The 22,477-nt window shown below is 42.1% G+C and overlaps 1 protein-coding gene across 2 annotated transcripts in view; it reads right to left on the minus strand.

Moving 5' to 3' along the window:
- ARHGAP18 (Rho GTPase activating protein 18) overlaps positions 1-22,477 on the minus strand; it is a 156,191-nt gene that overhangs the window by 4,412 nt on the left and 129,302 nt on the right. Inside the window, exons 11-13 of one of the 2 annotated variants that reach the window (XM_008072098.2) lie at positions 21,495-21,701; positions 19,393-19,533; positions 2,496-2,620 (exon numbers count right to left, since the gene is read on the minus strand). In XM_008072098.2, coding sequence (XP_008070289.1) covers positions 2,496-2,620; positions 19,393-19,533; positions 21,495-21,701 — 473 coding nt within the window. The remainder of the gene's footprint in view (positions 1-2,495; positions 2,621-19,392; positions 19,534-21,494; positions 21,702-22,477) is intronic. The other variant, XM_021705956.1, reaches the window with a different exon arrangement.

Consider the following 22,477-nt stretch of genomic DNA (forward strand, 5'->3'; position numbering starts at 1 on the left):
TAAAAAGGCAATAACCCTCTATAAAAGATTGGTGAATGAACGCGTAATTTATTGGACATAGATTGGATTTTACTCATGTGTTCACTGGTTTCAGTTGAGATGTTGGGGGGGGTAAAAATGGAAGAAAGAGCCGGGCTCGGTGGCTCAGCCTGTAATCCCCGTGCCTTTGGGAGGCTGAGGTGAGTGGATTGCCTGAACCCGCAGGTTTGAGATCCGCCTGGGCAGTGAGACCTCATCTCTATAATAAATCAAAAAATCAGCCAGGTGTGGTAGCATATGCCTGTAATTCCGGCTACTGGGAAGGCTGAGGTGGAAGGATCGCCGGAGCCCAGCAGTCTGGGCGACCCAGTGAGACTCCAGCTCAAAAAAAAAAAAAAAAAAATGGAAGAAGGAGGGGTCCCAGCTGCCCCAACGGAGGTGGAATACAGATGGGAGAAGCACAAGAATGTGGTAGAAGAAAAAAATATATATATATTGAGGATTTCACTTGCTATGTGGCCCAGGAATACAGTGCTTTGTCCATCATAAGTCATTTTCCTGAACAGCGATCATGAGACTATCAGGTACGTCCTCTTATGGTCCACTCTTATAAATAAGGAATTTGAGACTAAATTGGGGAGGCGAGAGAGGTAAATGGGGGGAGAAGCTTGCCAGATTTCTCTCTAGGTGGAAGAGGATAAGAGAAACGAGAGGCTGGAGTAGGGATCCTGCTCCGGGGGCAGTAAGTGCTTATTTATCTAAAATCCAATATGTGAAGGGCGGTTGTCATAAAGCTGGTGCTTTCTGTAACAATATGCCTGCTGTTTCATGCAACACCCTAAATATTAAGGCCACAGTGGATATATGGTACAACTTCACAGTCGCATCTTACGTTATCAGGCAGTAGAGGCACACACGAGAAGACTAAAGGGTGCACTCAGGTCCCGAAAGTAAATGTTGTGTAAGTTAACTGTGTCTAGCCTGGAAGAACTGCTTAGATCTAAAGTCTGGCCAGATCTGGAGGTACACATTCTGGGAGAGGATGGCACAGCATCCCTGGTGGGAAGAATGCCAGAAGTCAGAATCTACTAAGTCAGCCCAGGGAGTAGGAGAGAGGTCGACTGACTTCTCTGAAGCCGAGAGAGACCCTTTAAGGAACAGAAGCCATCAGAGAAAGACCACCTGCTCCCAGGACCAAATTCCAAGAAATCTATCCCCTCTCAGGTTCTGCACGTGGTTCCCAGATCTGTGATTCTCTAGACCCTTTAGCCAGCGTGGAGAGGGACACCTTTGGAGATAGCAACCACAGATGTAGAATTCCAACTCCAACACCTACAAAAAATGTTTGACCTTGCAAATCTCAGTTTTCATGTCAGTAAGACAGAAGTAATAACAGTGCTTACTCCAGAGTATTGTTGCAAGGGAAGTTTATGCTGGTTTACTGAAAGCCCAGATATTACGCATGAGTATCTCCTCTTCTATTTCATCACGATCTGTTAGCGCACAGATTCATTCCATCTCCCAATTTATAAACCCAGAGGAGAGGTACTTTACAATTTGTTTATTCCCTCCCCCCTTCCAGTACCTAGAGAGGGCCTTAAACAGAGCAGAAACATATTAAATACTTGTACTGCATTAAAATTGGAGAGGCTTTGGCAGAAAGCTTGATTGAAACCCCTGTTAGAATAAGGAGATTACATTTATCAAAAGACCAAAACAGAGTATTCATAAACTAAGATGCCAATGCCCTGGATTTTACTCTCTTAAAAAATGTAGATTCATTTATTTCGATGAGAGAAAATGTGGGCAGAGGATATGAAAACATGACTTTAGCTAAAAATAAGAACTCAAAGGTTAAGACAGAACAATATACTTGTTAGAACCGCTAAAATTCAAGAAAAGGCATTACAAAATGTTCTGGAAGTGCAGGCTCTAATACTGTGGGAGGAATGCCAACAGCTTTCAAAGGACTCTCCCTGCCCCGTTGGCCCCCAAGTAGAGATGAAGGCTTGTTGTCCTTAATGAGGACAGTACGTTCTCCCCTGGGGACTTCTGAGCTCAAGGGACTAGTTGTGCTCTCTCAATTCTTTATGGTTTTTCGTTTTTAAATTTGAGCGTTTAAAAATTCATTATGTCATCGAAAAAGTTGTGTCTTTGTTTTAGTCACACTGCATCCTAATGAGTAATTTCCTTATAGCCTACAAACAGTCATTAACCTCCAATCAACATATTCTGGAAAGAATATCCAGTGGCCTCACTTGCCAAGCCCATCACAAGCTCAGTGAAGGAATGCTCAGACATCCTGCTTGAATGAACCTCCACATGAGCACGCACTACAGCCACTGAACCTAACTCACTCCAACAGTCTAATTGTTAGGTCTGTTCTTGTTGTCTGCCGGGAAGACAAAAATTTTAAGAACTTCATATCATCCCATAGGTTTAAAGAGAGAGAGAGAGAGAGAGAGAGAAGCAAGTGAGTTATACCACGGAATAATTAACACAAAACAGGCTTCTACCTTTCTTGGCTGAGAAACCTGGCAAGTACATCACTGGCTTTTAGTTCTTCAGTTAGCTGTATTGCCATGGAAACTTTCGAAAGATGGGGAGCTTGCACTCGAATCACTCCCTGAGGAACGTCAGCCTGCAAAGCAATAATGACACTGGAACAAAGCTGGCAGCAGCTGGAACGTGTAACTCTGTACAATGCATTATACGGTAAGTGTGCTTAACTACGGCGCATTTTACTTCACTACATAAAAACCTTAACTACTGTATAATGTAATTTGCTAAATTACATCAAACCTCAAATATCCTCTTAATGGTGATAGGGGAACTTTATAATGCCTGTGCAGTAATGCTTAATTATTTTTAAAGATGTAAAGAATGACAGCAATAACCATTACTGCCATATTAAGTGCTGATTTCTGAGTATTATCTACTAGAGGGTGCTTCCTCATGTAGCAATTTATGAAATTGAATCAGAAAGAAGTTACTTTGTGTGCTATTGCAATGTGTGCATTTTAAAAATCGGCCGACACAGTCACAAAATTTCACAAAATTTTTTTGCTCTGTGCGTTTCAAAAAAAAAAAAGAGAGAGAAACATACTTTCCTAATATATCTGCATTGTGTCTGTTCCCCATTTGGTTGATGAGTTTATGCTTTTCACTGTACACGTTGAACTTCTGATGACCAATTCTAAGTCCTTTGTCCATGGACGTGAAGAACATTTTGTGGATTTGGAGATTTAAATGAAAGCTTATGGGGTTTGTAATATCAAAATGTCAGCTAGCGCATTAGATATATTAGGCTTAATTAATTTCTAAATGGTTCCATTAAAATAATTATTAATTTTCTATTTATAACCACATGACTTACAGATTTTAGAACAAATGGCATGCACAAATCATGTTTAAAAATAATGCTTTAAATAAGACAAATACCCTGTTAAGTGAATCAAAATTAATTAAGCATCTACTGAGTACCAAATATGTATTGTGCTAAGTCTATTTACCCCATAGACAAATAAGACACAAGTCCCTTATTACACAGTATTATTGTGTCCACAATATCAGTGTTATTTTTTTTTTGAGTTGGAGTCTCACTCCATCTCCCAGGCTGGAGGGCAGTGGCACGCTCATGGCCACCCCAGTGTTGACCTGCTGGGCTCCAGCGATCCTTCTGCATCAGTCTTCCAAGTAGCCGGAATTACAGATGCATGCTACCATGCCCGGCTACTTTTTATTTTATTGTAGAGATGAAGTCTTGCCAAGTTGCCCGGGCTGGTCTTGAACCCATTGGCTCAGACAATTCACTCGCCTCAGCCTCCCAAAGTGTTGGGATTACAGGCTGAGCCACTGAGCTTGGCCAATGTCAATTTTTTCAATGTACATGGTTGTGAATTGCTATACAGAGAGAGAGCTGAGGTCTCACTTTGTTTTCCAGGCTGGAGGGTAGTGGTACAATCACGGCACACCACAGCCCCAACTTCTTGGGTTTAGGTGATCCTTCCACCTCAGCTTCCCAAGTAACTGGAACTACAGCCATGTGCCAAACCCAGCAAATTTTTTTTTTTTTGTAGCGATGAGGCCTCACTATGTTGCCTAGGCTGGTCTGGAACTCCCGGGCTCAAGTATTCCTCTCGCCTCAGACTCCCAAAGTCCTGGGATTACAGGCATGAACCATCATGCCTGGCCTTGGATTGCTTTTTAAAAAAACATCAAGCACAGATAAACCACAGATGCCATGAATTTGATTTCTTTCAAAGTTCCACAAAAATAATATGCCTTTAGAATCAGGCTGCATATAAGTGTAGGTGTAGCCAAAAGAATATCGCTCCCCAGTAATATCAGAGATTTAGTGTGGGATTAACAAAGAAAAGAAGCAACACTGTATAAGACTGCAGTCTTGTATAAGGCCACAGACCACGAACAGCTGCCGCACCTGCGAAGATGCCACAGACGGCCAGACCACCCACCTCAGCAATCCTGCTGCCCTTACCTGACCACTCAGTGAAGGGCCACAGAGCATGCTTCCTCCAAACCTGGACAAAGACAAAGCCTGCCAGGGCTTCCCACTCACCATCCCGCATGGCGAGGAACTTCAGCCACAGTGTCCTCATCTAACTGCTCTTGGCAGGGGATATTCTGCTCTACACAATCCTTGAAGGGTGATCCAATTTCAATCTCTGCCCAGAATGCACTCAATCAACTCTTGCTTCATCTCTCTCTCCAGCCTGGACACTTGGCCTGGTTTGTTTACTTCTATTTTCTGGGTCATAGAGTTTGGTCTGTGACTAAATATCTCAGACTTCACAGAACCTTCCAGGATTCACAGGGTCGGAGGAACTCCTTCATTCCACGGAATCTCCTTTGTGGTGGCGGTCTTAATGTAGGACACCTGGATTCTAGTTGTAAGTCACGTATCTGAGTCTATCTAGTCTAGTCTAGCCTGTGGCTCTGATCCCATCCCTAGGATGCAAGTACAGTTTACCATTTTTCTTGATCTGTAACAGACTTTTATTTTCATTTGCAATACTTTGGAAAATGCGCTGCTTCTGACAGCAGATAGGGCATTTCACGTGGTAGCGTTGTTACCTTTTCCTTTCAAAGCAGTTGTTAAATCGATGGTGTAACATCTCTGGGACCTCCATGAGCTTCTCCCTTGGGTTTAATCTCTAGCTTATTTCCTACTGTGGTTATGTATCTCCTGGTGTGGCCTCACCTGTGGCCTCATAGGAGGTAGAAAACAATAAACTGGCACTGACCACTTTAACATTAGAGTGAAAATTGTAATACAGACACGTAAAGCCTTGAGACTGTGCTCAAAAAACCCAAAGCTGCCTTGTCCACTCAGTAAGGGTAACAGTGTTGGTATTCGGAATTCCGTTAGTCTGTCACTATAATTATTATCATCATTATTTTGTGGAAACCCAAATGGCAGGCTAGGGTTTGCAGATAGCCGTAGGCTTTATGCTGCTGTTAAAAGTCAGGAAATCCTGGGCAAGTGATAGTGCAACTATCTTTACATAGAAATTTTGTTTGATAAGAGTAACAGCGATCACAATCTCTCCATAATTATGTCCTCCCCAGCCCCAAAACATCAAAAAGGCAGCCAAATCTATATAGACATTTAAGGTGAAATGAGATGATATGATTACATTTTTATAGATGGAAGGCCCACAATAACTCAGTTACAAAACCAAAATGAGCCAGAAGAATAATATATGACCACCACCAGGTACAGGGATATTCCTTAGCCTCCACTATTTCTTGTACCACTGTACACCATTTAGGTTTTTTTTTTTTTAAAGGCCAAATTGTGCTCCAAACGCCTCATGCTTTTCTATTTTGTATACATTCTACTCCATTTTTTGAAATATCTCTGTTATTCATTCTCTCCTTCTTAAACATCTCTCTGCTATCTACTTTTCAAGACCCAGCTCAAATATATCAGACTCCATGGAACCTTCCATCATTCATAGGGCCAAAGGAATTTCTTCATTCCACTGAATCTCCTTTGAGATGGAGGTCTTAATGCAGGACACTTGAATTCTAGTTATAAGTCACATATCTGAGTCATATCTGTAAGCCACCCATCAATGTTTACTGATTAAATGAGTCATTCAAAAATTTTTTTTTTATAAAAAGTATTATATGAACAATAGTACATTTTCTCTAAAATAAAAGCATACCAAAGTACATTTCCTTAATGGATAGGAACACTATTTATTTATTTATTATTATTATTATTATTATTTTTTGAGTCAGAGTCTCACTCTGTTGCCCAGGCTGGAGTGCAGTGGCTTGCTCATAGCTACCCTAGCATCAACCTGCTGGACTCTGGCAATCCTTCTGCCTCATCCTTCCAAGGAGCTGAAACTACAGGCGTGAGCTATCACGCTCGCTCATTTTTTTTTTTTATATATTGTAGAGACGAGTCTCACCAAGTTGTCTAGACTGGTCTCGAACCCCTGGGCTCAGGCAATCCTCTCACCTCAGCCTCTCAAAATGCTGGGATTACAGGCTTGAGCCACAGCGCCCAGAAGAACACGGTTTAAAAGAAACAAGTTGGCTGGACATGGTAGCTCAGCCTCTAATCCCAGCACTTTGGGAAACCAAGGCAGGAGATTGCTTGAGCCCAGGAGTTTAAGACCAGTCTGGGCACCATGAGACCCTGTCTTTAAAAAAAAAAAAAAAAAGAAAAGCCAGGCTTGGTGGCTCAGCCTGTAATCCCACCCCTTTGGGAGGCTGAGGTGAGTGGATTGCCTGAGCCCGCGGATTCGAGACCCACCCGGGCAGCGAGACCTCATCTCTACAATAAGTCAAAAAATCAGTCAGGTGTGGTAGCGCATGCTTGTAATTCCGGCTACTCAGAAGGCTGAGGCAGAAGGATCGCCGGAGCCCAGCAGGTCAAGGCTGCGGTGGCTGGGAGTGGCCACTGCACTCCAGTCTGGGCAACAGAGTGAGACTCTAACTCAAAAAAAAAGAAAGACAGAAGAAGCAAGTTAAGCTGCCTATACCATATGGTACTTCCTCCAATACTGAGGAAATACAGAAAGGGGAGGAAAAGAATTAAAGATGCTACAAGAGATAATGCAGTCATCCACTCCTGCAGAGGGCCAGGGAGAAAAGCCAGAGTTACCAGCATCAGCATGCACCTGCTTGGTAATGTAGTATCCTTCCCCCCAAGACATCTCACAAAGAACTGAAGGCCTTTCATATAAAATGACCATCTACCCTAAGCCTACACGATCTGAATATTGCCAGGAATCTGAGCTCTAGAGAGTATGGTCATGCCTCTTCAGCACATGCAGCACTGAGTTCAGGGTGGTAGAGAGTACCTCATTTGACACAGGAATCGGGGTCTTTCTGACAAGAGTTTTAAAAGAAGAAACCCAGATACTAGCTTCTGAGGGCATTTGAAACTTTTCATATATATGTGTAACATTATATGTAATGTTGTGTGTGATGTATAATGTTAGGTAACCCATATTATGGGGTACAGAGGTTGACTTTTGGCATTATGGGTGTGGCAACCTCCCACAAGTTCCCTCTGGCTGTGAAATAAAACATCTGTCCTCTATGAGCAAGGGATGGGGCTAGGCCAGCTCTGGTTCCCAAATGACTAACTTAATATTCTAGTTATATTAAGTAATATTCTAGTTATAATCTAGTAATATTCTAGTTATATTCTGACTGGCTTCACAGAGTTAGAATATTAGTGCCCTGGAAAAGCCTTTTATTGGGCCAACAACAAACCATGGCACCTTCCTAGGCTGTCTGGCCACATTCCTGACCACTAGGGAATGTATATTCTAGCAGGACTTGTGTGTGTGTGTGTGTGTGTGTGTGTGTGTGTGTGTGTGTGTGTGTGTGTGTGTGTGTGTATTCTGTAAGTCTACGGGATAGAAACCATTTTCAGCTTTTTCCTTTCTGCCGCAATTCATGCCACAACAATATAGAGATTGAGAGTTTAACTCAACACAAATCCACCCTCCTGTCTTTAGAGAAGAAATCAGCTTAATCAGTAGATATAATGGCAAAGATGAAGAGTTCAAAAGCCGTTTCTGAAAAGTTTTTGCTGAATATCTTTCACAAGGAAGGTCAAACGATATTTACAGAAGGCTGATAAACTTTAAAGGATGCCAAAGCTCTCATCTAAATGAGGTATGACAGCCACTATTAAGTTCTAGAATCATGTTGTATCAAATACTGAAGCTATTAGTATACTAATTACATTGAGCTGCCAGGCTTTGAAAAGACACAACATGCCTGATCATTAAGCCAAACAGTCTGTTCTTAACTTGAGCCATAATAACAGTGGAATCTGTGCACAGTATAATCTTTGCAACCTTCGATTTCTCATTTTTTGGTTTAACAGCTATAACTCTGTCTCCTACATTGTTTTTGGTGTGGGAGGGGTGTAACTGTGAAGTAAAATTATGTAACATCCAGCAGAGGAGCAGTATTTGGGTAACACACCATTAAAGTTTAGACTCAAAAGAGTCTACAACTTAAAGAGTGGTCATTTCTTACGTCTGCAAAGATGACTGTAATAGACAAAACGGTCTCATATGGTCCTCAAATGTTTTACATAGTGAACTAAAGTATACTTTTAAAACTCTGATTTTATTTCTTATCATCTGGTTAAGTAAACAACAATGGGGGGGGGTTGTGAGTGCATAAACACTGCATTGCTCATATTTTTTGGTTCCTAGAGATTAGAAATTCAATGTCAGACCTTTGAAGAGACATTAATTTCTTTTTCATTAAAAGTTAATTTAAATGTAATGCTGACATTTTTAATGCTACAGAAACCCCCTTTATCTTCAAAGGGAAAATTGGAGACATAGTTTTTACAAAAAAGTCAGATATTTCAGAAAATAAACAAAGGATATTTTAGCAAGGTATCTTAAACTAAGATGGCATATTCATCATCCTAGTCTGAACTGATAAATATTGGAAGGTGATGATACAGAAGGAATTTTTGTTTTTTGAGTTGGAGTCTCACTCATTTGCCCAAGCTGGAGCACAGTGTCACACTTATGGCCACCCAGCATTGACCTGCTGGGCTCCAGCAATCCTTCTTCCTCAGCCTTCCAAGTATCTGGAACTATAGGCACATGCTACCACACCTGGCTAATTTTTGATTTATTGTAGAGACGAGGTCTTGCCAAGTGGCCCGGGCTGGTCTCGAACCTGCGGGCTCAGGTAATCCTCTTGCCTCCGTCTCCCAAAGTGCTGCAATTATAGGCTGAGCCACTGAGCCCGGCCCAGAAGGAATTCTTACCATGATCAGTCTATATTCTGATTATAACTGGGCCTTTGTTATCCAAATGCCTTAAACAGTTATCCAAATCACAGATTCAAAGAATTTCAAAAAGGGGTCTTAAATAACTTCCATAGTTAATAAGCATTTCATTCCCAATGAAATAAGTTCTGATATTTTTTTCTTTTAATATGGTATTTTATGCACTATAAAAAAAATCAGAGAATGTCATAAAAAGAAATAAGATTTTGTGCTTGATACTATCGCCTGATTTTCCACATGGTCCACAAGTAAATCCAGACACTGTTTCCAGACCTAAAGCAGATGCCTGAAACAATACCTGTGATAACGCTCTGGACTAAGAGCTGTTAAATGAAACCAGAGATGCAATTCTAAACAGAGTTGTGACTAATATGCAAACCCAGCCACAAACAACCCCACTACCAACTCCAGGACTTTTCTGGAGTCAGCAACAACCTTCTTTTCATGTCCAAAGTCCTAAACCTTAAAATATGGTAAGGTCACTCTGGAACTTTTGGCAAGTCACATAAAGCTCTCTAAAACTCAAGTGCCTCCGCTATAAATTAAGGGTGTGGCACTGGTCATCCCGAGTTAATGCCAAAGTTAACCATAACGAGAGAGAAGTTTTATTTCCTTGACCTATAAGATCAGATGTGGTGAGCAGAGTGGTGTATTTCACAGAATCTCACAGACTCCAGTCTGCCCTGGCACTCCCATAAATGTGCAGCTTCCCTTTGAGAGGCAGAAGAAAGATCATACAAACCTAAGTCACAATAACCTTGAGTCCTGGATGACTCAGCAATTCATAACCAAATACTTCTTAGGAGGCAGAGATGCAATCTGAGGTAATTACAAGACGTCAAAAGAAAAAACAGATGTGGGAGACAGGACAGAACAAGATCAGAAAAATATCTCTGACTGTTGATAATGAAGGTCTGTAGGGGCTCAGATACAATTCTTTCTACTTTTTTTTTTTTTTTTGAGTTGGAGTCTCACTCTGTCGCCCAGACTGGAGTGCAGTGGCCGCTCCCGGCCACCGCAGCCCTGACCTGCTGGGCTCTGGAGATCCTTCCGCCTCAGCCTTTCGAGTCGCTGGAACTACAGGCACGCGCTACCACGCCTGGCTAGTTTTTGATTTATTGTAGAGATGAGCTCTCGCCAAGTTGCACAGACAGGTCTTGAACCCACGGGCTCAGGCAATTCACTCACCTCGGCCTCCCAAGGCACGGGATTACAGGCTGAGCCACCGAGCCCAGCCATACTTTTGTATTTGTTTGAAAATCCCAAGATAAAATTAAATATATGTGTGCACGCACACACACAAACATTCCAATTGGGTGGGTGAAAGGGAGAACTGCTATTACAGTTTTCATACAATACAAGGGGGACCCAAAAGAACCCGGAATTATTTTTGGAGGTTGGGCCCCTTGTAGTACAGGCTTCCACCACTAGGTGAGTGTTCTAGGAACCCATCAGCACCAGTGCTGCTGTGAGATGATTTGTGGAAGAAACATCCTGAGCTGTGGCAAACAGGTGACTGGTTCTTCCACCGTGACAATGCACCTGCCCACACCAGGCTGAGTGATCAGCAGCTTTTGACCAAAAAACGGCATGACCCCTATGCCCCACCCATTCTATTCATCTGATCTCACCCCTAGCGACTTTTGTTTGTTTCCTCCGGTATAAAAAAAAGTCCTCAAAGGGAAACATTTTGCAGACGTGGAAGAGGTGAAACAAAAAACTGCAGAAGCACTAAAAGGCATCCACAACGAGAAGTTCAAAAACTGTTTCGAGCAGTGGGAAAAGCATTTCAATAGGTGTATTGCATCAAACAAAGAGTACTTTAAAGATAACTGAAGTTTGATCATGCAAAAATAAAAACACAATTCTTTATAAATAAATTCCGGGTTTTTTTTCTGGATCCCTCCTCCCTTTGTTACACACACCCAAGTCCTGCCCTGGAAGATTCTGACTCAGTGCATCCAGGGAGTGGCTCCATCATGGCTTCCTTTCTGTTTTGTTTTAAAAATAATACTGCAAACGCTTCCATTGCACAATTCTGGTCAAGCACCATTAATCTGGTGCTACCCTATCGTTTTATAAAAAGAATCTGAGGCCCCGTGAGGTGGCTCAGCCTGTAATCCCAGCACTTTGGGAGGCTGAGGTGAGAGGATTGCCTGAGCCCACGGGTTCGAGACCAGTCTGGTCTCTACAATAAATCAAAAAATTAGCCTGAGCCCACGGGTTCGAGACCAGTCTGGTCTCTACAATAAATCAAAAAATTAGCCGAGCATGGTGGTGCACGCCTATAGTTTCAGCTACTTGGTAGGATGAGGCGGAGGGATTGCCTGAGCCCAGTGGGTTGAGGCTGCAATGGCCGTGAGTGTGTCACTGCACTCCAGCCTGGGAGACAGAGTGAGACTCCAACTCTTAAAAAAAAAAAAAATCAGAAACTCAGAGAGATAAAATGACTTTCCTCCCTCATCAATGGCAGAGTTAGGGCCATATGCTCAAGCCAGATGACTTTTGGTGTGAATGTGTGTGTGTATACTGCCAATCCCGACAAGTTAAAAGCTGTCATAAAATGATTATTTTTAAAGGTCTACAATATTGTTATTTTTCTCTCAATGGATTCTTTCTACTATAATTATTAGATAAGACTCATTAGTACTTAAGAATATCTACACTTGGACCAAACAATTAATATGCTGTAGTCATTTAAAACATTTGTCTTATTAGGTAAATTGAGTATGTCTTACAACCCAGCTCAAACAATTTGCCTAGTCAATAAATAATAGGAATGCGGCCAGGCACAGTGACTCAAGTCTGTAATCCCAGCACTTTGGGAACCCGAGGAGAGTGAATTGGCTGAACTCAGGAGTTCGAGACCAGCCTGGGCAACTTGGTGAGACATCATCTCTACAGTAAGTCAAAAAATAAGCTGGATATGGTGGCATGCACCTGTAGTTCCAGCTACTTGGAAGGCTGAGGCGGAAGGATTGCCTGAGTTCAGCAGGTTGAGGGTGCGGTGGCTGTGAGCATGCCACTGCACTCCAGCCTGGGCGACAGAGTGAGACTCCAACTCAAAACATAATAATAACAACAACAATAGGAATGTCTGATTATATATAATTAGCTTTAATAGAATACAGAGTGTTTTTTTTAAAATTTATTTTGAATCGGGGGTCTCACTCTGTTGCTCAGGCTCAAGTGCAGTGGCATGATCACAGCCCACTGCAGTCTCAAACTGGTTTAAGCAATCTTTCTGCCTCAGCCTCCAGAGTAGCTGGGACTACAAGGCATGTACCATTACACCTGGCTAATTTTTTTATTCTTTACAGAGACAAGGTCTCACTATGTTGCCCAGGCTGGCCTCAAACTCCTGGGCTCAAGTGATCCTCCTGCCTCAGCCTCCCAAGAGTTGGGACTATAGACCCACACCACCATGTCTGGCCAAAGTGTTTTAAAAAATATTACCTTGATGAATTTTCACGATCTACAGTGTGTCTTTCACTCTCCAATCCCTGGCTGTCTGGCCTTTTCCATCAATAATCACTGACAATGCTTTGGAGAAGGTCGTAATTGACTTTCAAGGGCAAAAATCTTCATGCAGTGCTAAACTTACTCGGCCTCTGTCAACATTTGGTAATACTATCAAGCTATTTTACTTACTGACTGTACTTATACAATACTATACGTGTTCCAGCCCTCTCGTACGTCCTATTATTTCTCAGCCTCCTTGACCAGCTCTTCTTCAATGGCCCATATTCAAATACTGGTATCCCCAGAGATCTATCTTTGCCTCTTATGATTTTTCTTACTCCATACATCCACTCTGTGTAATATGAACCACTCTGTGGCTTCATCTATCACCTCTAGCTAATCCCGAAGGTGCTCCTCCCACCCATGAGGCTCCTTGAACTTCTGGCCCATGTAGCCAACTTACACAGGTATGTCAACCCAAACACCGGACACTGACTTGTTTACTTTGTCCCTTTTTCTTGATGCTTTATCTTGATGATAAAATCATCCAAGGTAAAAATCGATGAGTCATGTTAGATTCCTCTTTTGTCCCCATTCCTCATGCCTGACCAGTATCCACATCTCGTGGCTCTTAGGGGCTCACGGTTCTAAGAGTCTTTCTAGTCTCAACTGGGCCTTCGCTTCGGCCCCCGGACTGTCTTAAAAGATGTACATAAAACAAATTTTACACCAGTAGTAATCCATGTTCACTGTATTACAACTCATAAACTCCGTGTTTTGGTTTATATCCTTCTTAACAGTTTTTCTGTACCTATGCTGAAATAGAGAATAATGGTAAACTGAGTCCATGGATTTGAACTTGAAACCAAGTCATGGAGATTTGATTTCAAATTCCAGCTCCACTGCTTCCTATCTAGATAACCTTAAATAAGATTGCTAACTCTCACTTTCCTCGTCTGAAAAGAAAAATTAGACAATACACTAGATTACTATGAATATTAAATGAGATAATATTTGTAAATGTTTACTATCATGCCTGACCTTTGGAAAACATTTTTTTTTTTTAAATCATAATTGTTGGTCGGGTGCAGTGGCCCATGCCTGTAATCCCAGCAATGTGGGAGGCCGAGGTGATAGGTTCGCCTGAGCCCAGGGGTTCCAGACCAACCTGAGCTACTTGGCAAGACTTTGTCTCTACAATAAATCAAAAAATTAGCCTGTAATTCTAGCTATTTGGAAGGCTGAGGTGGAAGGATCGCCTGAGCCCAGCAGGTCGAGGCTGCTGCACTCCAGTCTGGCAACAGACTAAGACTCCGACTCAGAAAATTAATTAATTAATTAAAAGTTGTTATCCCCTAAATACACAGAAATATGTTATTCATTGATTTGTAACTTTTTTACACGTACTAACATATTATGAACATCTTCAGTGTCAATATCTACACTGGTATATTTCGTGGTATTTGTACATGTCAATATGCTATTACATATTTCACTAGCCACCTCTATTCTTGTGGATTACTGCTAATTCTGGCCAGTGTAGAGACAATGGCAATGAACTTAGCCATAAATACCTGCAGGCTCATGTTATTATTCCCTTTGAGGGAATTTCTGAATTCAACGAGGAGCAATCCTACCAATTCACACACCCAGCATCTCCTACCCGATCTTACCTGCCCCTCCTATCTTTCCTTTCCTTCACCTATCACCGCAGTGACTGTTCCAAAATGCAAATACAATCACGTGACTCCTGGAGCAGGTCCCTGTCAGACACAGAACAGAAGCTTGCTCTCCCTCGAACCCCGTTCCTGCCTCCCTTCCTCCCCATCTCTCTGTGCATCTCACCGGCCAGTCAGTACAACCTGAGTTTTCCCTTTAAACATCCTTAAATAGCCCACTTTGATGTCTAATAGACATCTCACACTCAAATTGAAATCATGACCTTTCCTATCTGGCAATTCCATCCTTCCAGTTTCGCGGGCCAAAAACCTTCAAGTCATTTCTTATTTTTCTTTTTCTTACACCTCGCATCTTTTCCATGAAAAATTCTCAATGCCCTCACCTCAGAAAAAAAAAAATCCAGAATCCACCCACGTCTTCACTTGTCTGAGCCACCATCCCTTCTCCCCTAGATTACAAGAAACTCCTAAACGGTCTCCCTATTTCTATCTTTGCTCCCCTATAGTTTACTTATTTGCAATACAATAAAAACCCAAGAGGTGATTTTAACACACAGTAGACTTCCAAACCTTGGCTCCAAGCCCCCAGTTCACTCAGGGTAAATCCGAATTCCTAATGGCGGTCTCAAAGGCCCTGTGTGACCTGGTCCCACAGCCCTCGTGCCCTCACCTGGACACCACCTCGCTGTCTTCACTTGGCCACATGCACTCCTGGCTAGTCCTTGACTGCCCCAAGCAAGCTCCTCACTTGAGATTCTCATACACTGTTCTTTCTGACTGGAATACGCTTCCTGAGACGTACACCCAGCTCAACTTCCTGTCCCTCTTTCACATCTTTGCTTGGATGAACAAGACCCAGACTATCCCAGCTTGATAGTGTGAGAGGTTTCTTGCCCGCCCATTCCCTTCTTTGCCTGTTTTTATAATTTTTGTCACTTTAATTTGTAATTCTAATTATAAGAATTCTAATTGTACAATTTTTAGAGTACTGACCCATATGAACATACGATGTAATTACGTCTTATTTTTATTTATAGAATTTAAGCTCTACAAGAGCAGTGGTCTTCATATGTTTTTGTTCAATAGTGTATTTCCAGTCCCAAAAAACAATGCCTGACACCCAGTAGGCACACATGAAATAACTGCTTAACAAATGACTGAAATGTTCCAGGTAGTTTCAGACCCCATAGTTGCACAGTCAAATGATTTGCGGGAAGAGTCGAGAAAGAAAAGCAACATGGCAGAATGCAGGAGGGAGGGTGGCTTGGAGCGATGCCATGGCCCACGATCCATGCAAAGGGATCACCCGTTGCTCTAATCGGGCAACTGTTACTCAGCTGGAAAGCAGGCCCCCTACTGCCAGCGTATCAGCGATGCCCCTGCATCCATTTGTCATTAAGATGCTGGTCCAGCCAGGCTCGGTGGCTCAGCCTGTAATCCCGCGCCTTTGGGAGGCTGAGGTGAGTGGATGGCCTGAGCCCACGGGTTCAAAACCCGCCTGGGCAGCGAGAACTCATCTCTACAATAAATCAAAAAATCAGCTGGGCGTGGTAGCGCGCCTGTAATTCCGGCGACTCGGAAGGCTGAGGCGGCAGGATCGCCAGAGCCCAGCAGGTCGAGGCTGCGGTGGCCGGGAGCGGCCACTGCACTCCAGTCTGGGCAACCGAGTGAGACTCCAACTCAAAAAAAAAAAAGATGCTGGTTCAAACTCTTACATTGAATCTTTTCATTTTAGAATTCTGTTGCTAGATGAAAGTTACACGCACAAAACTCCCATTACTTAGTGACTCACCACATATCCAAAGTACTTGAACTGATCTTGAACTTTTGGTGTTCTGTCATTGCTTTCAGTGTGCATTCATTTCCCCTAATACAATGATAGCAACTTTTATAAATTCCAGAAGTTGTTTAAAATTTTTCAACCGGCTGGGTGCAGTGGCTCACGCCTATAATCTCAGCACTTTAGGAGGCCAAGGTGAGAGGATTGCCTGAGCCCATGGGATCGAGACCAGCCTGGGCAACTTGGTGAGACCACATCTCTACCATCAATCAAAAAATTAGCCGGATGTGGTGGCACACGCCTGTGGTTCCAGATACTTGGAAGGCTGAGGGGAAGGATGGCCTGAGCCCAGCAGGTCGAGGCTGCAGTGGCCATGAGTGTGCCGCTGCACTCCAGCCTGGGTGACTAAGTGAGACTCCGACCCAAAAAATAAATAAACAAAATAAAAATTTTCAACCTAGTCGGGCTCGGTGACTCAGCCTGTAATCCCATGCCTTTGGGAGGCTGAGGTGAGTGGATTGCCTGAGCCCGCGGGTTCGAGACCTGCCTGGGCAGCGAGACCCCATCTCTACAATAAATCAAAAAATCAGCCAGGCGTGGTAGCGCATGCCTGTAATTCTGGCTACTTGGAAGGCTGAGGTGGAAGGATCGCCAGAGCCCAGCAGGTAGAGGTTGCGGTGGCCGGGAGCGGCCACTGCACTCCAGTCTGGGTGACAGAGTGAGACTCCAACTCAAAAAAAAAAAAAAAAAATTTTTTTCAACCAAAATGACAGGCCAAATGGACCTGCACCAAGGGCTGTGATGTCAGGAGGCTTCCACTACAGATTAGGTTAGAATGTTCTCTTCCAGTGATGCCTGAATAAAATCCGAGTTCACTTGTTTTTTCACATCTCAGCTGGACTCCCAGTGAGCCTTTCTGATGCCCACTTCCTGTTTTCTAGCCCAGGGTACCCGTCAGGCGTTAGCCACACACTTTGTCTGCCTCCCCTTCCTGATTCCCTGGGGTGAGCCCCAGCTCCTTGCTTCTTTAAATACCGCATGTGGAGGGGGGACCTGGCACTGAGGAGCCAGTAGCATTTTGTTAAATAAATAACTGCATTTCACAAAAGAAAAAACAAGCCAGGTATGGTGGCTCACACCTCAAATTCCAGCACTTTGGGAGGCTGAGGCGGGAGGACTGCTTGAGCACAGGAGTTCGAGACCAGCCTAGGCAACACAACGAGATCTCATCTCTATAAAAAAAAAAAAGAAGTATCAAAAAAATTAGCAGGGCATGGTGGCACACACCTGTAGCCCCAACTTCTTGCGAGGCTGAGGCAGAAGGATCGCCTGAGCCCAGGTGGTCAAGGCTGGGGAGAGCCATGATCATGCCACTACATTCCAGCCTGGGAGACAGAGTGAGATACTGATCAAAACAAACAAACAAACACACAGAGCTCAAGGAGGTGAAGTTACAGCTAATATATGATAAAACTGTGACTTATATCCCATGCTTTAAAATGACAACGTAGCTTTCAAATAGTACCAAGATCATTCTCAGACCAGCTCATGTTAATTAACCCAAAGTGCAAACTAAGGAAATCCAAGATAATATTTTTTGTAAATATTACCTAACCAATCCGTCTCCAAAAAAATAACCTTTTAGTTTTTGTCTAAAGACTTATTATTAAAAATGAACACCACAAATGTTTCCTTAAGTAGATACTGAGCCTCAGAGTATCATGGCGAATAAGAAGGACTTCTTATGAGTAAGGAGGACTACAAAACAGAAGATACATATTTACAATGGTACTGGAGGTAATAGAACATTCTAGAGTTAACCAGAAATGATGTCTTTAAAAAAATCCTTTCTAGCCTTATGATAATATTAAGCCCTTCCTAAAAAAAAAAATTGCTATATTCATTTTAATAAATTATATAGATTTTAAAATACTTAAAATTGATATACAATGTTTGTAATGCTAAGAAAGCATTTTTTATTATTGTTGTTTTTTTTTGAGTTGGAGTTTCACTCCATCGCCCAGGCTGGAGTGCAGTGGCATGCTCATGGCAACGCCAGCATAGACCCGCTGGGCTCAGGCGATCCTTCCACCTCAGTCTTCCAATAGCCAGAACTACAGGTGCACACTACCACACCCGGCTAATTTTTTGATTTATTGTAGAGATGAGGCCTCGCCAAGTTGCCCAGGCTGTTCTTCAACCCTGGGCTCAGGCAATCCCCTCACCTTGGCCTCCCAAAGTGCTGGGATTACAGGCTTGAGTCACTGTGTCCGGCCAAAAGTGTTATTTTTTAAGAGTGAGAGCTACAAATAAATTTAGGGGGGAAAATGTGTCTTTATAAAGACTGGATCTCTAAGCAGTCCGATGCAGAAACATCAGACAAAGACCGATAATTGCATTTTCACATTATTCCACAAGATGTCAGCATGTAACTGAACAACTCCAATGGTTGCAGCAGTGGGGAGGGGGTGTACTCACCAAAATAGAACAATAGAAACCGTGTCATTTCATGATCTTAAGCTAGAGCTTGGGTAACTCACTTCATAAATGTATTTCCATGTATATTTCATGACTGTAAACACCGTTCTTAACATATTCTTATGGTAATTTGTAAACACTGATATCTAAACATTTCTTTTTTTTGAAACATCTTAAATTTCCTTCTAACATTATCCTCTCAAAATTCTTCTTCTGATCAGATTAAGAACCCTCAAATACCTACTGAAGTCCAGGAATGATCCTACACAAACATTCACCTATTTTTCTGTCTGGGTTGGTTATTTTCCCCCATTTTTCAGTTAATAAAATAGATCAATGGTTCACATAGGATAATTAACTCAATATACATTATACATTCAGTGGACACCTGGAGTCTTCACAAGGGTGTGTGGGGGGGGTGGGCACACATGTGTGTGATCCGACAGTCTTGTCTTGTTATCATCCTTTGTTTCCCATTAACAACTCACATATGCTGAGTCACCAACACCTGACCAGCTGTCAATACTGATCAGAAGCAACAGTCCTAGGGGGAGAGTTTTTGCTATCGATAACTTTCACTTACAAGTAGTATCACAGCCTAGTAAGTGGTAGAAAGTCACACCGTGAAAAACATTCTTTTCTTTAAATCGGGGGACATTTGAAAAATACTGAAACCGAAACACATATCTCCAAAATTCTCTTACATCATTTGTGCTCTTATCTGGCTTTTCATGTTTTTCTCGGTCATAAGCCATTTTCTTCAGCAGTTTCTTCATGGCCTTTTTATCCTTCTTATGATTTTCAGTGTTTTGCTTTCTCACTTGGTTTACAATAAACTTGGGAATCTATAGCGAAAAAAGAATTAAGTTTAGGGAGGAAAAAAGAAAGGGTGCCATTTACAACTACAGAAAAAAAAATTATCTTTATTTCTTAAATTTCGAGAGAAGGAGAGGGCTTGTCTTTTTTATAAGACTGCCATTTTGCACACACTATTCATTAAATCAGGGAAAGGAAACGCATCACATTATTCATTGGCCAGGTGTGCAGAACATCCACGTGATGTAATTTACCACCCACTGTGGAAGGTTCCAAAGAGGCTTTGTCAAGTTCAAGGACATAGTGGCTGTCTTCATGCCAGGGACGTCCACACTGGAGACTCCCTGAGGTGACTGGCAATAGAGGCCACCACCTCGTTGGTCCCCTTTCTGCAGCCACCCATCTACAGCCCCGTGAGCTAACCTACAGTCCCTCCTGATAACCAGCTTGCCTCTGCTCTCACTAGGGAAAGAACTGCTCCCCAAGAAACAAGAGCTGACAGGTAGCTAGCAAGAATCCAGGCAAAACGTATTCTAAGAAATCACATGAGCAAACACAGAATATGTTAAGTGACCAAAACGTAACCATGAAATAAGGTTGTAATTTCAAAAATGGAGACTAAATAAATGGTCATTAATTTTTTTTAGAAAAACCAAATTTGAGATCATCTATATCAGTTGCCTTTTTATAGAAGATGAAGGTAAATAAAGACTTCAGGATCTAGATGTCATTACTCTGTCTCTTTAGCAAATTAATATCTGGCAGTTCCTTAAATGAGAGACTGAAATATTCAATATTATAATTTTGCTTGGAATTTCTTTGTCATTTTTCTAAATGTCTGTAAGATGACTTTCAGAAAAATTAGGAAATTCCGTAGAAAATAGGAATTTAATCAACTAAGCCTCTCATTCACCACCATGTCCTGATTAATGCCAAAAACCCAGCTCAAAATAAAAGTAAAACAGAGGAATTCATTTTTAAGATGTCCTCAGCGATCAGAGTACAAAATAAAGGTCTATGAAAAATAACTGAATAACCTGAAGCTCAGATGGCAGGAATTTTTAAAACAACAACTGTCCTAAATATTGAGAAAAGAGAATATGGGCAGAACCACGAAGTTACTTCTTACAAAGCATATCTTCTTGACATAATTTCATAATTCTAAAATAGAAGCACAGCTGGGTGCAGTGGCTCATGCCTCTAATCCTAGCATTTTGGGAGGCTGAGGCAAGGAGGACTGCTTGAGCCCAGGAGTTCAAGACCAGCCTAGGCAACATAATGAGACCTCGTCTCTACAAAAAAGAAAAAAGAAAACTTAGTTGGGTGTGATGGTGTGTGCCAGTAGTCCCAGCGACCCAGGAGGCTGAGCCCAGGAGGTCAAGGCCGCAAATGAGATCTCGACTCTAAATAAGTAAATAAATAAATGAAATTCACAAGGTCCTTTTAATCTATGTGAATAAAAACCCCTTTATTATTTTCTGCATTCACAAATTTTAAATATAATTTTACAAAGCTGGCACCAAGCCGGGCTCAGTGGCTCAGCCTGTAATCCCGCGCTTTGGGAGGCTGAGGTGAGTGGATTGCCTGAGCCCGCGGGTTCGAGACCTGCCTGGGCAACTTTGTGAGAGCTCATCCCTACAATAAATCAAAAACTAGCCAGGCGTGGTAGCGCACGCCTGTAGTTCCAGCTACTTGGAAGGCTGAGGCAGAAGGATCGCCAGAGCCCAGCAGGTCAAGGCTGCAGTGGCCAGGAGCGGCCACTGCTCTCCAGTCTGGACGACAGAATGAGATTCCAACTCAAAAAAAAAAAAAAAAAAAACCAACCAAACAAAAAAGCTGACACCAAACATGCTGCATATTTTTTAAACTATTATAAAAAAAGCACATTACATTTTTCTATCAGCTTTATAAAATTATGTTCAAGATCATTACAAACAGTTATGCTAGGAAATTATATAGTTATTAATAGAGCTTAAAGATATATACTTACTGTCCACAAAAGTTTTTGATATTTAATCAATAAGTGCATGATATTTGCTGTCCCAACTGCCATGACAAATTCTCGCTGCTCACTGGACTTCAAACCCAATGCATGACACATAAAGAGATTCGGGGCCATGACCATGGCTACATTCATGGCCGTCATTTTATTTTTCTCTTTATTATCTATTACCCTTTGGAGAAATTCAAGCAGGGCCTGAAACAGAAGTGACACTTTGAGATTTGTGTAACATGTGAAGATAAGACATTAAAGCATGGTTCTATATTGAATTTTTGTTTGATATAAAAAAATAAGGTGTGCATAACCACAGTCAGCTACATCCAACATGTCTTGTCATCAAAGCGTCTCCATTTTGTGAGGCACCCTGAGATGGCCATTTGCTTCTCCTAAAGAGGATGGGCAAGGGGGAGTGACACAGAGCGAGCACCGATCTGAACCAGGTACCAGAGGGAGGAGTGGAGAAGAATCAGACCTCAGGCCTGTGGGAGCCAGAGAAAGTTGAAAAGTAGTTTAAAATATCATACAAACATTCACTTGTTTGGAAACGCTGTATTTTTCACTCTAAAGATTAAAAAGAAAAAAAAAAAGAATTCCTTCAAAAAGCCTCATTCAAACTCAGTTTTATTTGCTTTAAGACACTCAACAGCTGGCTGACCTGAAACCTAAAAAGAAAGAACTGGATGTGGTGGCGCTCACCTGTAGCCCTAGCTACTTGGGAAGTCAAGACGGGAGGATGACTTGAGTCCAGGACTTTGAATCCAATCTGAGCAACATAGCAAGATCTCATCTCATTTAAATAAAAATTAAAAAAAGGAATACTGTGATTGGGGAAAGAGGAAAAGTGAAGAAAGACCAAAAAGAAGGGAATTTTTTTTAAATGAATGAATGAATGAACAAAAAGGGACTTTTTGCCAGAATAGGCTTGATTATGCTCAGCCTGATGCCAACTATTTCCACCTACTGCAGACACT

This window comes from Carlito syrichta, unplaced genomic scaffold (genome assembly GCF_000164805.1).
Source record: "Carlito syrichta isolate Samal-C Ts95f unplaced genomic scaffold, Tarsius_syrichta-2.0.1 Scaffold314849, whole genome shotgun sequence".
In the NCBI taxonomy this organism is placed as follows: domain Eukaryota; kingdom Metazoa; phylum Chordata; class Mammalia; order Primates; family Tarsiidae; genus Carlito; species Carlito syrichta.